The 13,789-nt window shown below is 41.4% G+C and overlaps 1 protein-coding gene across 6 annotated transcripts in view; it reads right to left on the minus strand.

The window, feature by feature from the left end:
* The window catches only part of herc2 (HECT and RLD domain containing E3 ubiquitin protein ligase 2), a 77,737-nt gene that overhangs the window by 31,024 nt on the left and 32,924 nt on the right, over window positions 1–13,789 (minus strand). For 4 of the 6 annotated variants that reach the window (XM_062997973.1, XM_062997970.1, XM_062997972.1 and 1 more), the window contains 17 exons: window positions 13,424–13,560; window positions 12,709–12,860; window positions 12,392–12,583; window positions 11,345–11,532; window positions 11,021–11,213; window positions 8,646–8,828; window positions 7,761–7,948; window positions 6,555–6,702; window positions 6,241–6,437; window positions 5,896–6,126; window positions 5,312–5,450; window positions 4,986–5,132; window positions 2,845–2,987; window positions 2,493–2,760; window positions 1,488–1,630; window positions 1,300–1,398; window positions 1,013–1,181 (listed from right to left, as the gene is read on the minus strand). In XM_062997973.1, coding sequence (XP_062854043.1) covers window positions 1,013–1,181; window positions 1,300–1,398; window positions 1,488–1,630; window positions 2,493–2,760; window positions 2,845–2,987; window positions 4,986–5,132; window positions 5,312–5,450; window positions 5,896–6,126; window positions 6,241–6,437; window positions 6,555–6,702; window positions 7,761–7,948; window positions 8,646–8,828; window positions 11,021–11,213; window positions 11,345–11,532; window positions 12,392–12,583; window positions 12,709–12,860; window positions 13,424–13,560 — 2,917 coding nt within the window. The remainder of the gene's footprint in view (window positions 1–1,012; window positions 1,182–1,299; window positions 1,399–1,487; window positions 1,631–2,492; window positions 2,761–2,844; window positions 2,988–4,985; window positions 5,133–5,311; window positions 5,451–5,895; window positions 6,127–6,240; window positions 6,438–6,554; window positions 6,703–7,760; window positions 7,949–8,645; window positions 8,829–11,020; window positions 11,214–11,344; window positions 11,533–12,391; window positions 12,584–12,708; window positions 12,861–13,423; window positions 13,561–13,789) is intronic. The other 2 variants (XM_062997971.1, XM_062997974.1) reach the window with 2 other exon arrangements.

Consider the following 13,789-nt stretch of genomic DNA (forward strand, 5'->3'; position numbering starts at 1 on the left):
GGGGTTGAATAATTGTGGCACGGCAGTATGAACAAAATATCCTGCTACCCTAAAATACATCATTCACAAAATCTACCTCTGGCGAAAATAGAGTTATAATTCCTATTTTTTTCCTTTTGGGTGGGTAGGTTGGAGGGGTTAAATATTTCTGATTGCAGCTGGCCTGGAAAATCACAATTACAGTATCCTGCCCTTCAGTATACTACAGTACTATACTACAGTACTATACTACAGTACTATACTACAGTACTATACTACAGTATCTGGCTTCTCTGTTTACCTGCTCTTTCTTTGTTTAAGACCATTATGCTGTGCTTGATCAGGCTCTTTTTCCACCATAAAGAAAGCAGCCTGGACACAAGCTGCCTCCAAGCAGCGTCAGTCGGTAAAGTGGCAGTTCCAAAGCACATTACGTTTTACAGCCATGGCACTTTTCACTGATTTCGCTCTCTTATTCCTTTTCAAAAACTTAACTTGTCACACTTTGGTGGATCAAGCAGATTGCATATAGGTGACAACCTGGATCTCATTCTATCTCTTTTCTGTCCTCTGTCCGCTTTGGCATATAGATCATGGTTTTGGTTTTCTTTCGATACTTTAATAACAAAATGTCCAAAAATTTTAGTTACCCTTCCACTACTACCCATTTCCTGTTTTGTGGCTTTCTGTCTTCGTTAAGTATCCTGCAATTGGGTTCATTCTTCACATCCTGGTAAGTGCATGACTCCACCTGGCACCCTGTTACAGTATGGCTTTACACATTTCAAATCTTTTGGGAGTAAGTGATGGTTTCTTATTTTAAAATTTGGTTCCAGAACCAGGCTCACTAAAAGGTAGATAGGCAGTGCTGAGTTCTATTTAGAATGCTAATTTAATTAGGCCATTAGTTAGAAAAATCTTGCCTAATAACAATGTTAATTAATATAAGATTAATATAAGATTACTTAATTCTACAGCTCAGTATGTTTCTTGTTATTTTCAGTGTGTATTGCGTAAATGCATGAAAAAGTACCTAGTAGTTCAGTGTGAATATAGCGAACCCAGTAGGTTCCACCTTTCTGCTGCCAGTCGCACTGCACATTCAAGTCGTGCAGACCGTCTCTGTCCAGCTTGATTACTTTGCCCACATCTCCTTCGGAAACCTCTTCATACGTCCTGCAACACTTCACCATCATTCCAACCTACAACAGCACACAAATCACTGAGCTAAAACCAAATCTTCCCTGTTCATTCCACAACACATCAAAAGGTGATATAATAAAAACAGAGACGGGAGCGACATGTGATTTAAGTGCTCACCTGAATGTTCTCTCTCACGTACACAGCGTAATCATCGTTGCTCTGAAAATCTGTGCGCTTCTTAAAAGTCTGGCTCTCAGTAACCACAACTCCAGGAGGCTTGAGAAAGAAAAGAGTCAATGTAAATTGGTTATTAGACTAAAATGTAAATGCTTTGTTTACCGTGAGGTTTAGGTGCATGTAAATACCACAGAAAATGCTGCTTCAGGCTCCACCATTTCCTCCAGCACTTCTTCTTCTGAGTATTCGTCAGACACCGTGTCTGCATCAGACAGCTCTGTGACGTGCACATCAGGGTGATCCAACAGCCATCCCACCAGAGCCTCCACACCTGATGGACAAATACAGACGAATGCCTTGATTAGTCATATATACAGCTACACGTGTACAGTACAATGAAATTCTTTTTCCGTGTATCCCAGCTTGTTTGCAAGGGTCAGCCATTGTACGGCCCCCCTGGGCATAGCAGAACCTGGATTTGAGCCAACAATCTTCAGATTGATAGCCAAAAGCTCTACCCACTAGGCTACCACTGTCCACTATATAAATACACACAAGACAACCACCTCAAATAAAAACTGCAAATCTAAGTCAAAGCAGCCAACCTTATGTACTTTACTGATACATGATGAACAACTAAAACTTTTAAGAGTTTTAAGAAAGATGTCAGAAGCTTGTTAGCAATTTTTAATTGCTTATTATAGGTTATCAAGGAGAAAGGATGTGCCATAAAGTACTGAGGCTAGGGGTTGAATAATATTGGACATTTGTAAAAAGACCTTATCAAAATTGCTTGTGTGTATCAATAAATATTCTTTCTCTCTTTATACTGCAGCACTCATACTACCTGCTGCATCACATTACTACAGGTCAGGAAAGGCATAATTATCTAAGTCAGGGTTTTTCAAACGACCCACATTTTGTCCATGGTTTTTTACATGACCCAGGCAACACAAACAATGCATCTTACTCTCTCTGCTATGCTGTACAATCTGGTCCCACTGTGGTTTTCAAAATGTAACATAAAACCTCTGCAAGGGGCATTCCCGTACAAGTTTATTTAATTATTATTATTTTAACCTGCTACCCATTTTTCTCTGCTCCAAGTTACATATAAATATAAGAACATTCACATACCGCCCTTAAAAGACTACAATTATGACTGAATTGAAAACCAGACAGAATCAGGCTACCTGGAACTCCAGATGTGCTGCTTGAAGATCCCGACAGTGATTTAAGGGCAAACTCGATGTTTTTCCTCTGAAAGCCCATTTCCATGAGCTGCAGCACTATTGGTGCTGGGGGCACGGGTGAGGTCTTGTGCTTTTTCTGTTTGGGCGGGCGTACATGCTGGACAGTAAGTGGTGTGGTGGCTTCACTTGAGCTGCTCTCCTCAAAAACTGGGGAAGATGGGTGAGTGGACTCCACTGCCAAAAACTGACAAACTGCCAGAGCTGCAGCCTGTGGTGTACAAGCAAGTAAAAAAGCTTAGAAAAGGTTTTAAAAAAATTGAACATGCTAAGAGACATTTTATAATGCACTGACCTCAAGTTCCTGCCTGTTAAAGATTGCTTTAATGGGTGATGGCTGAGTGGCAGCAGACAACAGCTGTTGGAGCAGGATGAGCGGAGGCTGAGGGCCCTCAGGGGACATATCGGCCACGTCAGGAGATGAAACAACCTGCTCCTCTACACATACACACATACACATACATCAGGCATCAGCCAACAAGTCAAAATAAATAGCGTTTGCACTAATTGTGCATCAGCAGACAATATACCTTCTACAGAAAAACTGTAACAAGACACTAAGTACAGTGTTCACCAGCAATCAGCATTTCTTAGTAATCATGTCACCCATATGTCCACCCCCATGATGGCCAGATTTGGTCTGTTGCATCTACAACCCAGGTGAATTCATTAGCATCAGTTAAACATGTCCACCCCTGAACCACCCATTAGTGACTGTGTGAGCTGCGAGTGGGAGGAAGTACTTAAATGCTTCATTAGCTTCAGAAAACATCTGTTATATATATATTAAAAAAAACACAGTGATGAAAAATGTTGCTAGGTGTGTTCACTCTGCATGGGAAAGAACATAAAAACAGTACTGAAGAGAAAAGATCAGCAAAAAATAAATAATGATAATTAAACAGAAGTAAGGAAAAAGCCAGCTGGGCATCTACACAGACTTGACTGGCTATGTCTAAGGGAGGGAATGGGGGTGGCCGAACAGCCTAGCCTTAGGCAGGTGCACTTGTCAGTGCATTCTTAGTGTCAGTCCTAAGCCTGGACAAAATAAGGAGGATTGCGACAGGAAGGGCATCCTACATAAAAACTAGACCAAACCAGATATGCAAAACAGAATGATCGACTAATGCCAAGTTCACACTACACGACTTTCCAAGTCGTCAGGACTCTGTACAGTTCACACTACACGACTGGATCTCTTGTAATCGGGACTCTTTCAAGTCGGTGTGGCTTTCACACTACACAACTGATCAGCGATAGGGGGTTTCACACTACACCATCCATCACCAACTGGAATTACAGGCGAGCTTCCCTGGTCTTCCAAACTACGTTTTGTAGAGAAGTGATGAAAGGTTAAATGATACCACGTCCAAAAATGCACATCAGCAAGTAGCGAGCGATCAAATGATGTGCAGTGTAAAAACAAGGAGAAAAAATAAATTAATCTGAGTGGATTTGCCTAAGCAAACAGCATGGATTGTTCTATAGTGAGTTGGAGGTTAATAAATATTTTTTGCAATGCGGCGTTGATGTTATGTTTTGTAGAGAACGATAAGGTCAGAAATACTGTAAAACTTGTGTGTGTACTGATGTGTTCTGATATAAACTATATTATGCCCCTGTCCCACCTTTTTACACCTCCGCCCTTGCGTTTCCCCTCACACTGTATCTTGCATTCTCATTGGCTGTTCGACATAGCACTCATTGCCAGTTGGGCGACTCAGATCCAGATATTTGACATGCTAGATCTCTCAGCGAGTCGCTGGAATCGAGTTGTTGAGTAGTTCACACATAGCGATTGAGAGCCGAGTTTCGATCACCGAGCAAACGCCGAGTTGCTCCAGAGCCGGCAAATCTAGCGCTGACCAGTCGCCGAGCGAAAATCAGGGCAAAAATTGTGCAGTGTGAACTAGGCATAAGTCAACCCGAATATGAGAGCAGCCGAAAAAGGGGAAGAAAACAGAAGTAAGGGGGGGGAAAAGGAGACAGGGAATTAAGCAAAATAATAGAACAACAACTTTATACAGATGATTTTTAGGCCAACTAAAGACAAACTTAAAGCTATTAATTGATTAATCCTAAGCATCATTTGTAAATTTCATTTCATGAATTGGTAGTGATGTATATCTATTTTAATTGTTTATGTTTTTTCTTTCCATTTACATCAGTTCCAGTTCTCAGCTTTAGGGCTGCTGGTATTCCTGTTTTCAAGATTCAAGCATGCCTGTTTGCATGAACCAGGACTGCCTATGTAATTACTACATCAATCATTTAAATACTGTGCACTGCTGTACCTTGAGCAGTTTTTCTTTAGGTAACTTTGAGACTATTTGACAAAAGATACTTGGGATACAACTTGTATGTTGAACTGCCTACTAATGCTTCTAAAAAAAAAGTTAAGGTGGAAGGGAATAGAGAGATGATCTTTGGTATTACCGGTAGGGTTGGAGCTGGTGTCTATAACAGCTGGCTGAGACAGGATCTGTCTAAGTTTGTCCTGGTGAGAGAGCAGCGCCCGTGCAGCCTTCAGGATGTACAATCGGAGTTGCTGACACCGCAACAAGTGGATGTCCACCTGATCTGCTGTGGGACCACACCAAAAGATTGCGACACATCAGATCATGACCACACAGATCGTGACACATGAATACAAAACATTGCTCTTGCTGTTAACTATAAAAGCAGATACATCTGCTGTAGATGTCTCTGAGACATTACATAATGAATCCATGTGCATAAATGTGAAAAAAAAAAAACTGTACCAGCAATTCCTCTGCTGAGAGATTTCTTCATGCGCTGTTTCTCAAGCTTGCTTCCTGCCAGGTTGACGAGCTGGGCCCACACAGATAGCATTGGCTCCGTAAAAGGTAGGTTTTGAACACTGAATGGCACCACTGGCAGCTGGCAACCCAAAAAATGAAAAAAAAGAGCATGCATTTGGCTTAATTATAGTACTTAAACTTATAGTACTTATAGTGTGTGTCAAGAGTAAACATAGTAAACAGCATTTAAAGCGTGTGAGGAAGGGTAGGGTTCTGTTCTGCTCTAGCGGTGAAGCAGGCTGAATGTTCGGAAAAGAGGGATGCCAATGAAGGTCAGGAGAAAAGCACAGTTTGGTATTCAAACTCGAGAGCCTGTGAGCTAGTGTATTAGACTGCTGCACCAAACAAGTGCCTCAGAGCTTACATTTTTTAGTCTACAGCCAAATGTTCAACAAAGGTCAACACAGAACCTCTATATGATGACATACACACGTATATTTCATTTCCCACTATACTCCCTGGGATTTTAAAATAAACAAAGCCTCATTTTAAATTCTTATAAAAATTAACGTAAATTTACATACCGGTTTGAGCTGGCTTAGTAGACACACTCGACACATCCTCATTTCATGAAACTGTACAGTGATGCGTCCTTTGGGAGTGATGCGTGTGACTGTTCCTTCGCCATATTCCTCATGAACCACCTGACCACCCAATCGCAGACGTCCATCAATTCCACCAATTACAGCAAGCACAGCCATCAAACTGCCCACCCCTGGAGCCTCTGCGTTGGGTAAGTACTCCTCCAGCAAAGTCTGAACAAAGGGAAAACAGCTTTACTTCTGGTCTAGTGAAGTTATTGAAGGTATGAATTCATTTGAGAATTAGGAAATCTGGAGTATTGAAATAAAACTAAAGGCTAAACGTACCACTTCTGAAACTCGGCCCGCCATCACATCTCCGATGCCATTAAGCTGAGAGTTAATGTATTCATTAATGAGACCATTCCACTGATTAAGAGAGTGCAGTGTACGCAGAACGGCCACAATCTCCTCCGCTAGAGTGCTGCTGTGTGTGGCCGTCAAGGAGGCCTGGGGACGAGACTTCCTCCTACGCGCAGAACCCTCTGGGAATCAAATAAAAAGATGTCAGTCAGTGTAATGTTGCTGTTTTGTTTATCTATGAAAGTGCTATATGCTGAACTGTGTTCATGAGGACAGGATGAAGTTTAAGTGAAGATTACCTCGAAGCAGTGGCAGGTCTGAGGAACAGGTGCTGAGAAGGCTGCCGAGGAAATTAAACAATTTTTCCACAAGAAATTTCATATCCTGAGAACGCTCCATTCTATCCCAGGATGGCAGCACAGCCTGCAGTAAGCGCAGAGCCAGGATCTGACAGAGGACAAAAAAAATCATGTGATAGACAGATACCCTGAGCACAAATAAAGATGCATAGCTTCAGAAGTGCTCTGTTATATTCTAGGTGATAATGATGTTTCAGCTGCCGAATGTCAGACTTCATTCTATCTGTCCATTTCATTTTTTTTTAAACAGGAAAAAGGCTAGAAATTTGACGAGGGTTATTATGTTATATCCAAAGCTCCAAGACATCAGTGAAAGAGTCAGACATAACACAATTGAGAAGCCAAGAAACAGTAGTGAATGTTCCCAGAAGTGGCTGTCTAGCAAAAACATAGGGACAAAACAACACATTTAGAAAGACAAGGACTCTGCATGCATGCTCTGCATGGGAACTCAACACTGGCAGGTCATTTAAAGTGGCTGCAGATTGGACACAAGTGAGAAGATCAGGCTCTCCTTAACAGACTGAGGGTTGTGCCTGAGAAAGCAGATTCACTGTTAGGAATCAGAAAAGACTAGATTGGGAGTCAGAAGGGGGGGGAATTCAGAGGGGGAGTAGCCAGGATTTTGGGGGATTGTTGGGGAATTGTTGTAGAGACAGAACAAAGTTGGAAGCCCTTCAATAGATAGATGCGAGAGCCCTGTTCAGGGTATTCCTGCCTTGCACCCAGTGACAGACCAACCACGACCCTGACCAGGATAAAGTGGTTGATGAAAATGTACCAGAAATATTTAAAACAGTAACCTTAAATGTGTTGTTTTTATAGCTTTCTTCTGTCTAATTACCTTTTGTCCAAAGATTAAAAGACTATGGAGACCTCACACACCACATGTTCCAGTCCCTAACAAACCTTCACATTCACAGAATTTAGCAGGCGCTTTTATCCAAAGGGACTAACAAATTGTGACAGAACACAATGTTAAGTGCCCCTTAACCCAATTAAGGGTTAAGAGCCTTGCTCGGGGACCCAACAGTGCTACCTTGGTGGTCGTGGGGCTTGAACCATTAACCTTCTGATCACGAGTCCAGTACCGTAACCACGAAGCTTCCACAGTCCCTATAAAACAGTAAAGTTGCTGGGTTGTACCTGTCTCTGTAGCGTAACTGCAGTGAATGACTGGTGACCCTCCACAATGCGGATGAGCAGGTTGATCCAGGCAGAAGAGCTCAACGTGCTGCACATTTGAGGCATAAGTGTTATGCTGCGGATAAAACCCAGCGTGCACCAGCTTCTGTGCTGCTCTCGAGATACCACACCATCTCGAGATGCACAACCTGATGCACACACACACAAACAAACACAGAGAATTTATTTTTATTTGTTTTATTTACTTAACGTCATGTTTTACACAATTTGGTTACATTCATAACAGGACAGGTAGTTACTGGTTACACAAGATTCATCAGTTCACAAGTTTAATGTCAAACACAGTCATGGACAATTCTGTATCCCAAATTCACCTCACTTGCACATCTTTGGACTGTGGGAAGGAAACTGGAGCTCCAGGAGGAAATCCACACAGACACAGGGAGAACATGCAAACTCCACACAGAAAGGACCTGAACCGCTCCACCTGGGGATCAAATCCAGGACCTTCTTGCTGAGGCAATAATTGCAATCTTGCTCCTGCTGCTGCTGCCTACCCCCACTTCTTTCTACCTACTAGAGGCGGGGTCTCACAGACCACAGTATTGTGTACAGAGAGTCACGCACTGCCATCCACGAACAACCACCCCTTTGTGCAGGCGCTTCAACCAGCCAGCAGAGGCCATAAGTTCAGCATCAATGAAGAATCTTTGCTCAACTTTTATCCTTCCCCATATGGACACATAGCCAATTGTGTCAATGTAAGCGCCTGGCCCGTCACTAGCACAGTTAAAATTTGAACTTGTGTGTATTGTGTTTGTTTCTTTAAAATAAGCTCAGTCATATAATTTGCACTATGAAAGCAGGAAAAGTTTGTTAAATCACCTGTCTGGTCAGTAGATCCGCTCTCCACCAGCATGCGAAGCAGGCCACATAGAGTCCTGGTGGCTTCAGTCTGCATCATTTCAGCATAAACACCAGATGATAGGGACAGAGTTTTCAGCAGATTTACTGTACTGGTCAACATGATGGATGTGGGGTGAGTGTTCTTCTCCAGCGCCTCCGCTTCTAATGAAAATTCAATATAAAAAAGCAATTGGCAGATTTAAGGTGATAAATACATTGCCTAGTCTGGGTACTTTGCTGCATAATGGCCAAAACACTAGATACTTCCCTGCAAAATCTCATACACTACTTCAAAATAGAAAAACTGTTAACATACAAATGTAAATATTTCATATACAGTTGATTAATAAAGTATTTAGACACTTTGACTTTTTGTATGCTCTGTGTTGTGAATTTGATTTATAAAGACATAATTGCAGCAAAGAATTAGGATTTGTTGAGTGCCTATTTCTGCCTTGTGTCTAGTGTTTCCAGATAATGCAGGACCATCACAGACCTGACCAAGACGTAGCAATTAAGAAAAACAAATAATAAATAAATGAATTAATGAATGACGTACAGTAGTGTTCAAAAAAATAGCAGTGACTTTAAAAAAGTGAATAAAGCACAAAATCATTATAATAACTTTAATTTCCATAAATGCAAACACACTGAAAATACTACACTTTCAATTCTAAATCAAAACATTAACTAAATGTAGCCAGTTTGTGTTAATCCTTTACAGAAAGTTAAGAAAAATGAATATGAGGCTGTTCAAAAAAATAGCAGTGCCAGCATTTTTCTTTAAAAACTCAAAAAATGTATCTATAACATGAAAAAATGTTTGAGGTTTCACTTTACTTTAAATTACTGAACTAATATTCAGTGGCATAACAATTGTTTCCGAGATCTGTGTTGCATGGAGTCGACCAACTTCTGGCACCTCTGAACAGGTATTCCAGTCCAGGATGATTAGACTACATTCCACAGTTCTTCTGCAATTTTGGGTTTTGCCTCAAAAAAACGCGTTTCAGATGTCAGCCCACAAGTCAGGAGATTGGGCTGGTCACTCTATTACCTCAATCTTGTTTGTCTGTAACCAAGATGTTTTGGGTCATTGTCATGTTGAAACACCCATTTTAAGGACATTTCTTCTTCGACATAGGGCAACATGATCTCCTCAAGTATTCTGATATATTTAAACTGATCCATGATCCCTCGTATGTGATAAATAGGCGTAACACCATGGTATGATAAACATCCCCATATCATCATTTTGTACCACCATGCTTTACTGTCTTCACAGTGTACTGTGGCTTGAATTCAGTGCTTGGGGGTCGTCTGACATACTGTCTACGGCCACTAGACCAAAAAAGAACAATTTTGCTTTCATCAGTCCACAAATGTTGAGCCATTTCTCTTTGGACCGGTCAATGTGTTCCTTGGCAAATCTGAACCCATTCAGGAAACGTCTTTTTCTTAACAACGGGACTTTGCAAGGAGTTCTTGCTGGTAACTTGGCTTCACTTAATCATCTTCTGTACTTACTGGTAACTTCAGATGTTCCTTGATCTTTCTGGTGGTGATCATTGGCTGAGCCTTTGCCATTCTGGCTAATCTTCGATCCAATCGAACAGTAGTTCCACGCTTCCTTCTGCGTCTTTCAGGTTTTGGTTGTCACTTTAAGGACAATAATTTGCTGCACTTCTCTGTATGTTTTTTCCCTCTACAATCAACTTTTTAATCAAAGTACGCTGTTCATCAGAACAATGTCTGGAACAACCCATTTTACCCAGTATTTCAGAAGGAAATGAGCTATGACCAACCTGTGCAACATTTGCCACCCTCCTACATTAAATAAGGGCCAAAATTGACACCCGTTCTTCTGCAGAATGAATGACTTCACCAATTGAACTCCTCACTGCTATTATTTTGAACAACCCCCTTTCAATCAATGCTTCGATTACTCAGAATGAACAGCATGCATGTCCTAATTGTTGGGTTTGTTTTGTTTTCATTACTCTACTACACTTTCAAGTGAATTTGTTGCTATGTAGAAATATCACTTCTACTAAAAACAGTGATTTATCAGGTTAATGGTGTTGGACTGCTATTTTTTTGAACACTACTGTATATTTTCCAAACCCCATTTTCACAATTGTGTTGTCACAAATTCTAACCCACTAAATCTTCCTATTGTATGGCATCTACTTGTGTGAGAGAGTGAGGGCTTTGGGGTGCTTTCTCTGAGAGTTTCAAAGCCAACAACTGCTACTCCACCCAACTGCTAAACCATGGGTTAACACATTTTTAAAACACTACTAAGCATTGCTCTACAACAAGACAGTAAAAAAAAATAGTACTGAATTACATACCAATGTCATCCTCCGTGTCCGAGTCCTCAGCAGCAGGCTGGGTGGCAGGAGGGGGCTCGGCAAGTTTCAGGTCATATTTGCCCTCTTTGCCCATTCTGTAGGAGTTTGTGCTGCTGGTGTCCCACTGCACACGAATCCAGCCATCCTCACCCAGCTCACCAATCACTCTGCCCAGACCTGGAGGCGGGCCATCCTACAGTACAACCGTACACACAAGCAGCAGTTAGCTAGGCAGCTAACAAAGACATTAATAAAGAAGCTAAATGGGCAAAGATCTTTCATTTTATTTGCTTAGAAAATCCTAAAAGACCAGTTGTTGCGTACCTGATCACCCCACTTCCAGTCCTGCCCTCTCATCACTCTGGTACTAATCTTCATCATTGCAGCAAGTTCAGGGCCGGAGGCAGGAAGAGGTATGGGAGCTGTCTCCTTTCTGGATTCCTCCAGCACTGTCGCCGAACCTCCATGAGCTCCAGAGGTCAGCTCTTCCTCACTGTTGTCTGAACTAGGACCTGTAGAAAACAGAACTCCATTTGTTCCAACCACATTTATTTTGCACATTTGTACAGTGCCCTAGATTGTCAAATGAAATAAATTGTATGTTTTATCTAATATAAGAAACAGAAAACATTAAAAAAACATTAAAAAGAAATCACTTGTACTAAAAGGAAAGTTATGCCATGCATGTATTACCCATGTGATCAGTAATTGACCCTCTTAATACATAACTTTAACTAACTCTCCAGGCCACCCAAGAAGGATGGGGGTCCCTGCTGAGTCTGGTTCCTCTCAAGGTTACTTCATGTATTTTTAAGGGAGTTTTTCCTTGCCACTGTCACCCTCGGCTTGCTCAACAGGGGTTGTTGATCTGTTGGTCCTGGATTCTGTAAAGTTGCTTGGAGACAATGCCTATTGTAAAAAGCGCTATACAAATCCATTTCACTTGACTTGACTAACTCAGGTAACTAACCATTCTTAAATGGTTCTGTACCAATATTGTTCTTAATTTCTCTTTTATATTCTCACAGTTTTTCTATCAACATGGCTACACTGCATTCAAGGCCAGATTCACATACTTCCTTCACAGTCCTACAGAGAGCTTTAACAAATGTGGAAAAACATTCCTATCTCCCTCTAATTATCCCCGACAAGATATTAACAGTTAGTGTTGCAGCAACAAAAAGGTCACTATGGAGTTGGTGTGATGGCCATCACAGCATTTTTAAAGGTTACCAGATGTAATGATGTAATGCATTTTTTGTTAAATCTGGTTGGCATCATGTTTAATTATCTAAAATGCACATACTTGCACTTTCTGTGTGGAGTTTACTAAGAAAATAGAAGATTCAGTTATACAGTTAAGCTTCTAACCAATAAGATGCAGGACGCTCTGTGTGAGGGCCAAGGTTCCAGAGTTAAGCAGCAGACTGAGGCTGTTGGCTCCATGTTTGAGAGTCAGCATATGAAGCATGGCCAGGAGGAATCGAGCCTGTGGAATAGTGCCAAGACTGGGGCCTGCTGGGTTCTCATTAGTGATAGTTTGCAGAGGTACAAGCTGCACTCCTAAACAGAGGAGACAGATGAGAGTTTTAACCGTACTGCATTAAACTTACAGGAGGTTTAAATCAATCTGAACAGCTGTTTTAATCTGACTGAATATGACAGGTCATATAAAAAAAAATATTTACCCAGTTCTTTAAATCTGCCAGAGGCCTCCAGCAGGATGTTGCGAATGTTCTGGATGGACCAGGTGTAAAGCTTTCCAAAAGTTACCTCCAGCAGCATGCGGTTAAAGGGAGGAATGAGATCCACGTCCTTTAAACAGTCTGATAAAGGCTCCCTACAAAGGAGAACGTTTTTTTAAAAATCAGTGCTTTGTATTGATTTTTTTGCCACCTTTATGAGAATCAATTTTAGACCATTTTTAACTCTGGATTTTCTCCCAATCTAGTTGTTTCCAATTCCTGATTTCAAATCAATTTCCTTTTGCACAGTTCCTTTCGACACATCTCCAATCTGCGGCCAATTCGTATCACCAGCCAGTGCTGGGTCTCACAGTGCTAAGAGTTGAACTAGTGAGATTGAATACTCCACAAGGGTGTGCTAGCATGTTAGTATACAAGTAGCATGGCACTCAGTACGTGATAAAGCTCTGCAAGGGAAGCTAACAATGGCAGGCAATAAAAAAGCAACTGAGCATGTGATGGTATACCAGGCACGCTCCTTGGCCAGAATGAAGGTAGTAAGCTGCAGCAGACTTACAATCGGCAATTGGAAATGACCAGATTGGGGAAAAAGGGTGAAAAATAAATATAATTTATGAAAGGAATAATGCATAATCGTATCATTGCAGAAGCAAAAACCTAACAAGCCAAAAAAGTGATTGTGGTAGGAAGCATTTACCCTATATTGGGCCCTTCAGGGATGACCCTTTGCCAACCGCTGAGCATGGCATACTGTACAGAAGGCAACAGGAAGCTTTTGGATGCTAGTTTCAGCATGGTGTCTATACCCTCCAGCCTCACCTCTGCACGCTCCAGCTGTGAAAGTAAAGGAAAAAACATAAATCTGTATTCTTCTCTTAAAATAAACTGCATCAACCCAATCTATCTAGAAAACAACCAAAATGTTTTCCTGTAATAAACAAATGTACACTAACTAAGCACTTCATTAGGTACACCAGTCTAAGCTACACCCAGCTTAGACAAACTTAGTGGTCTGTCACCCCGCCAGTACCCCATGAAACTCCAAGTGACCAGATGTAATTTG

The sequence above is a fragment of the Trichomycterus rosablanca genome, chromosome 6 (assembly GCF_030014385.1).
Source record: "Trichomycterus rosablanca isolate fTriRos1 chromosome 6, fTriRos1.hap1, whole genome shotgun sequence".
Taxonomy (NCBI): domain Eukaryota; kingdom Metazoa; phylum Chordata; class Actinopteri; order Siluriformes; family Trichomycteridae; genus Trichomycterus; species Trichomycterus rosablanca.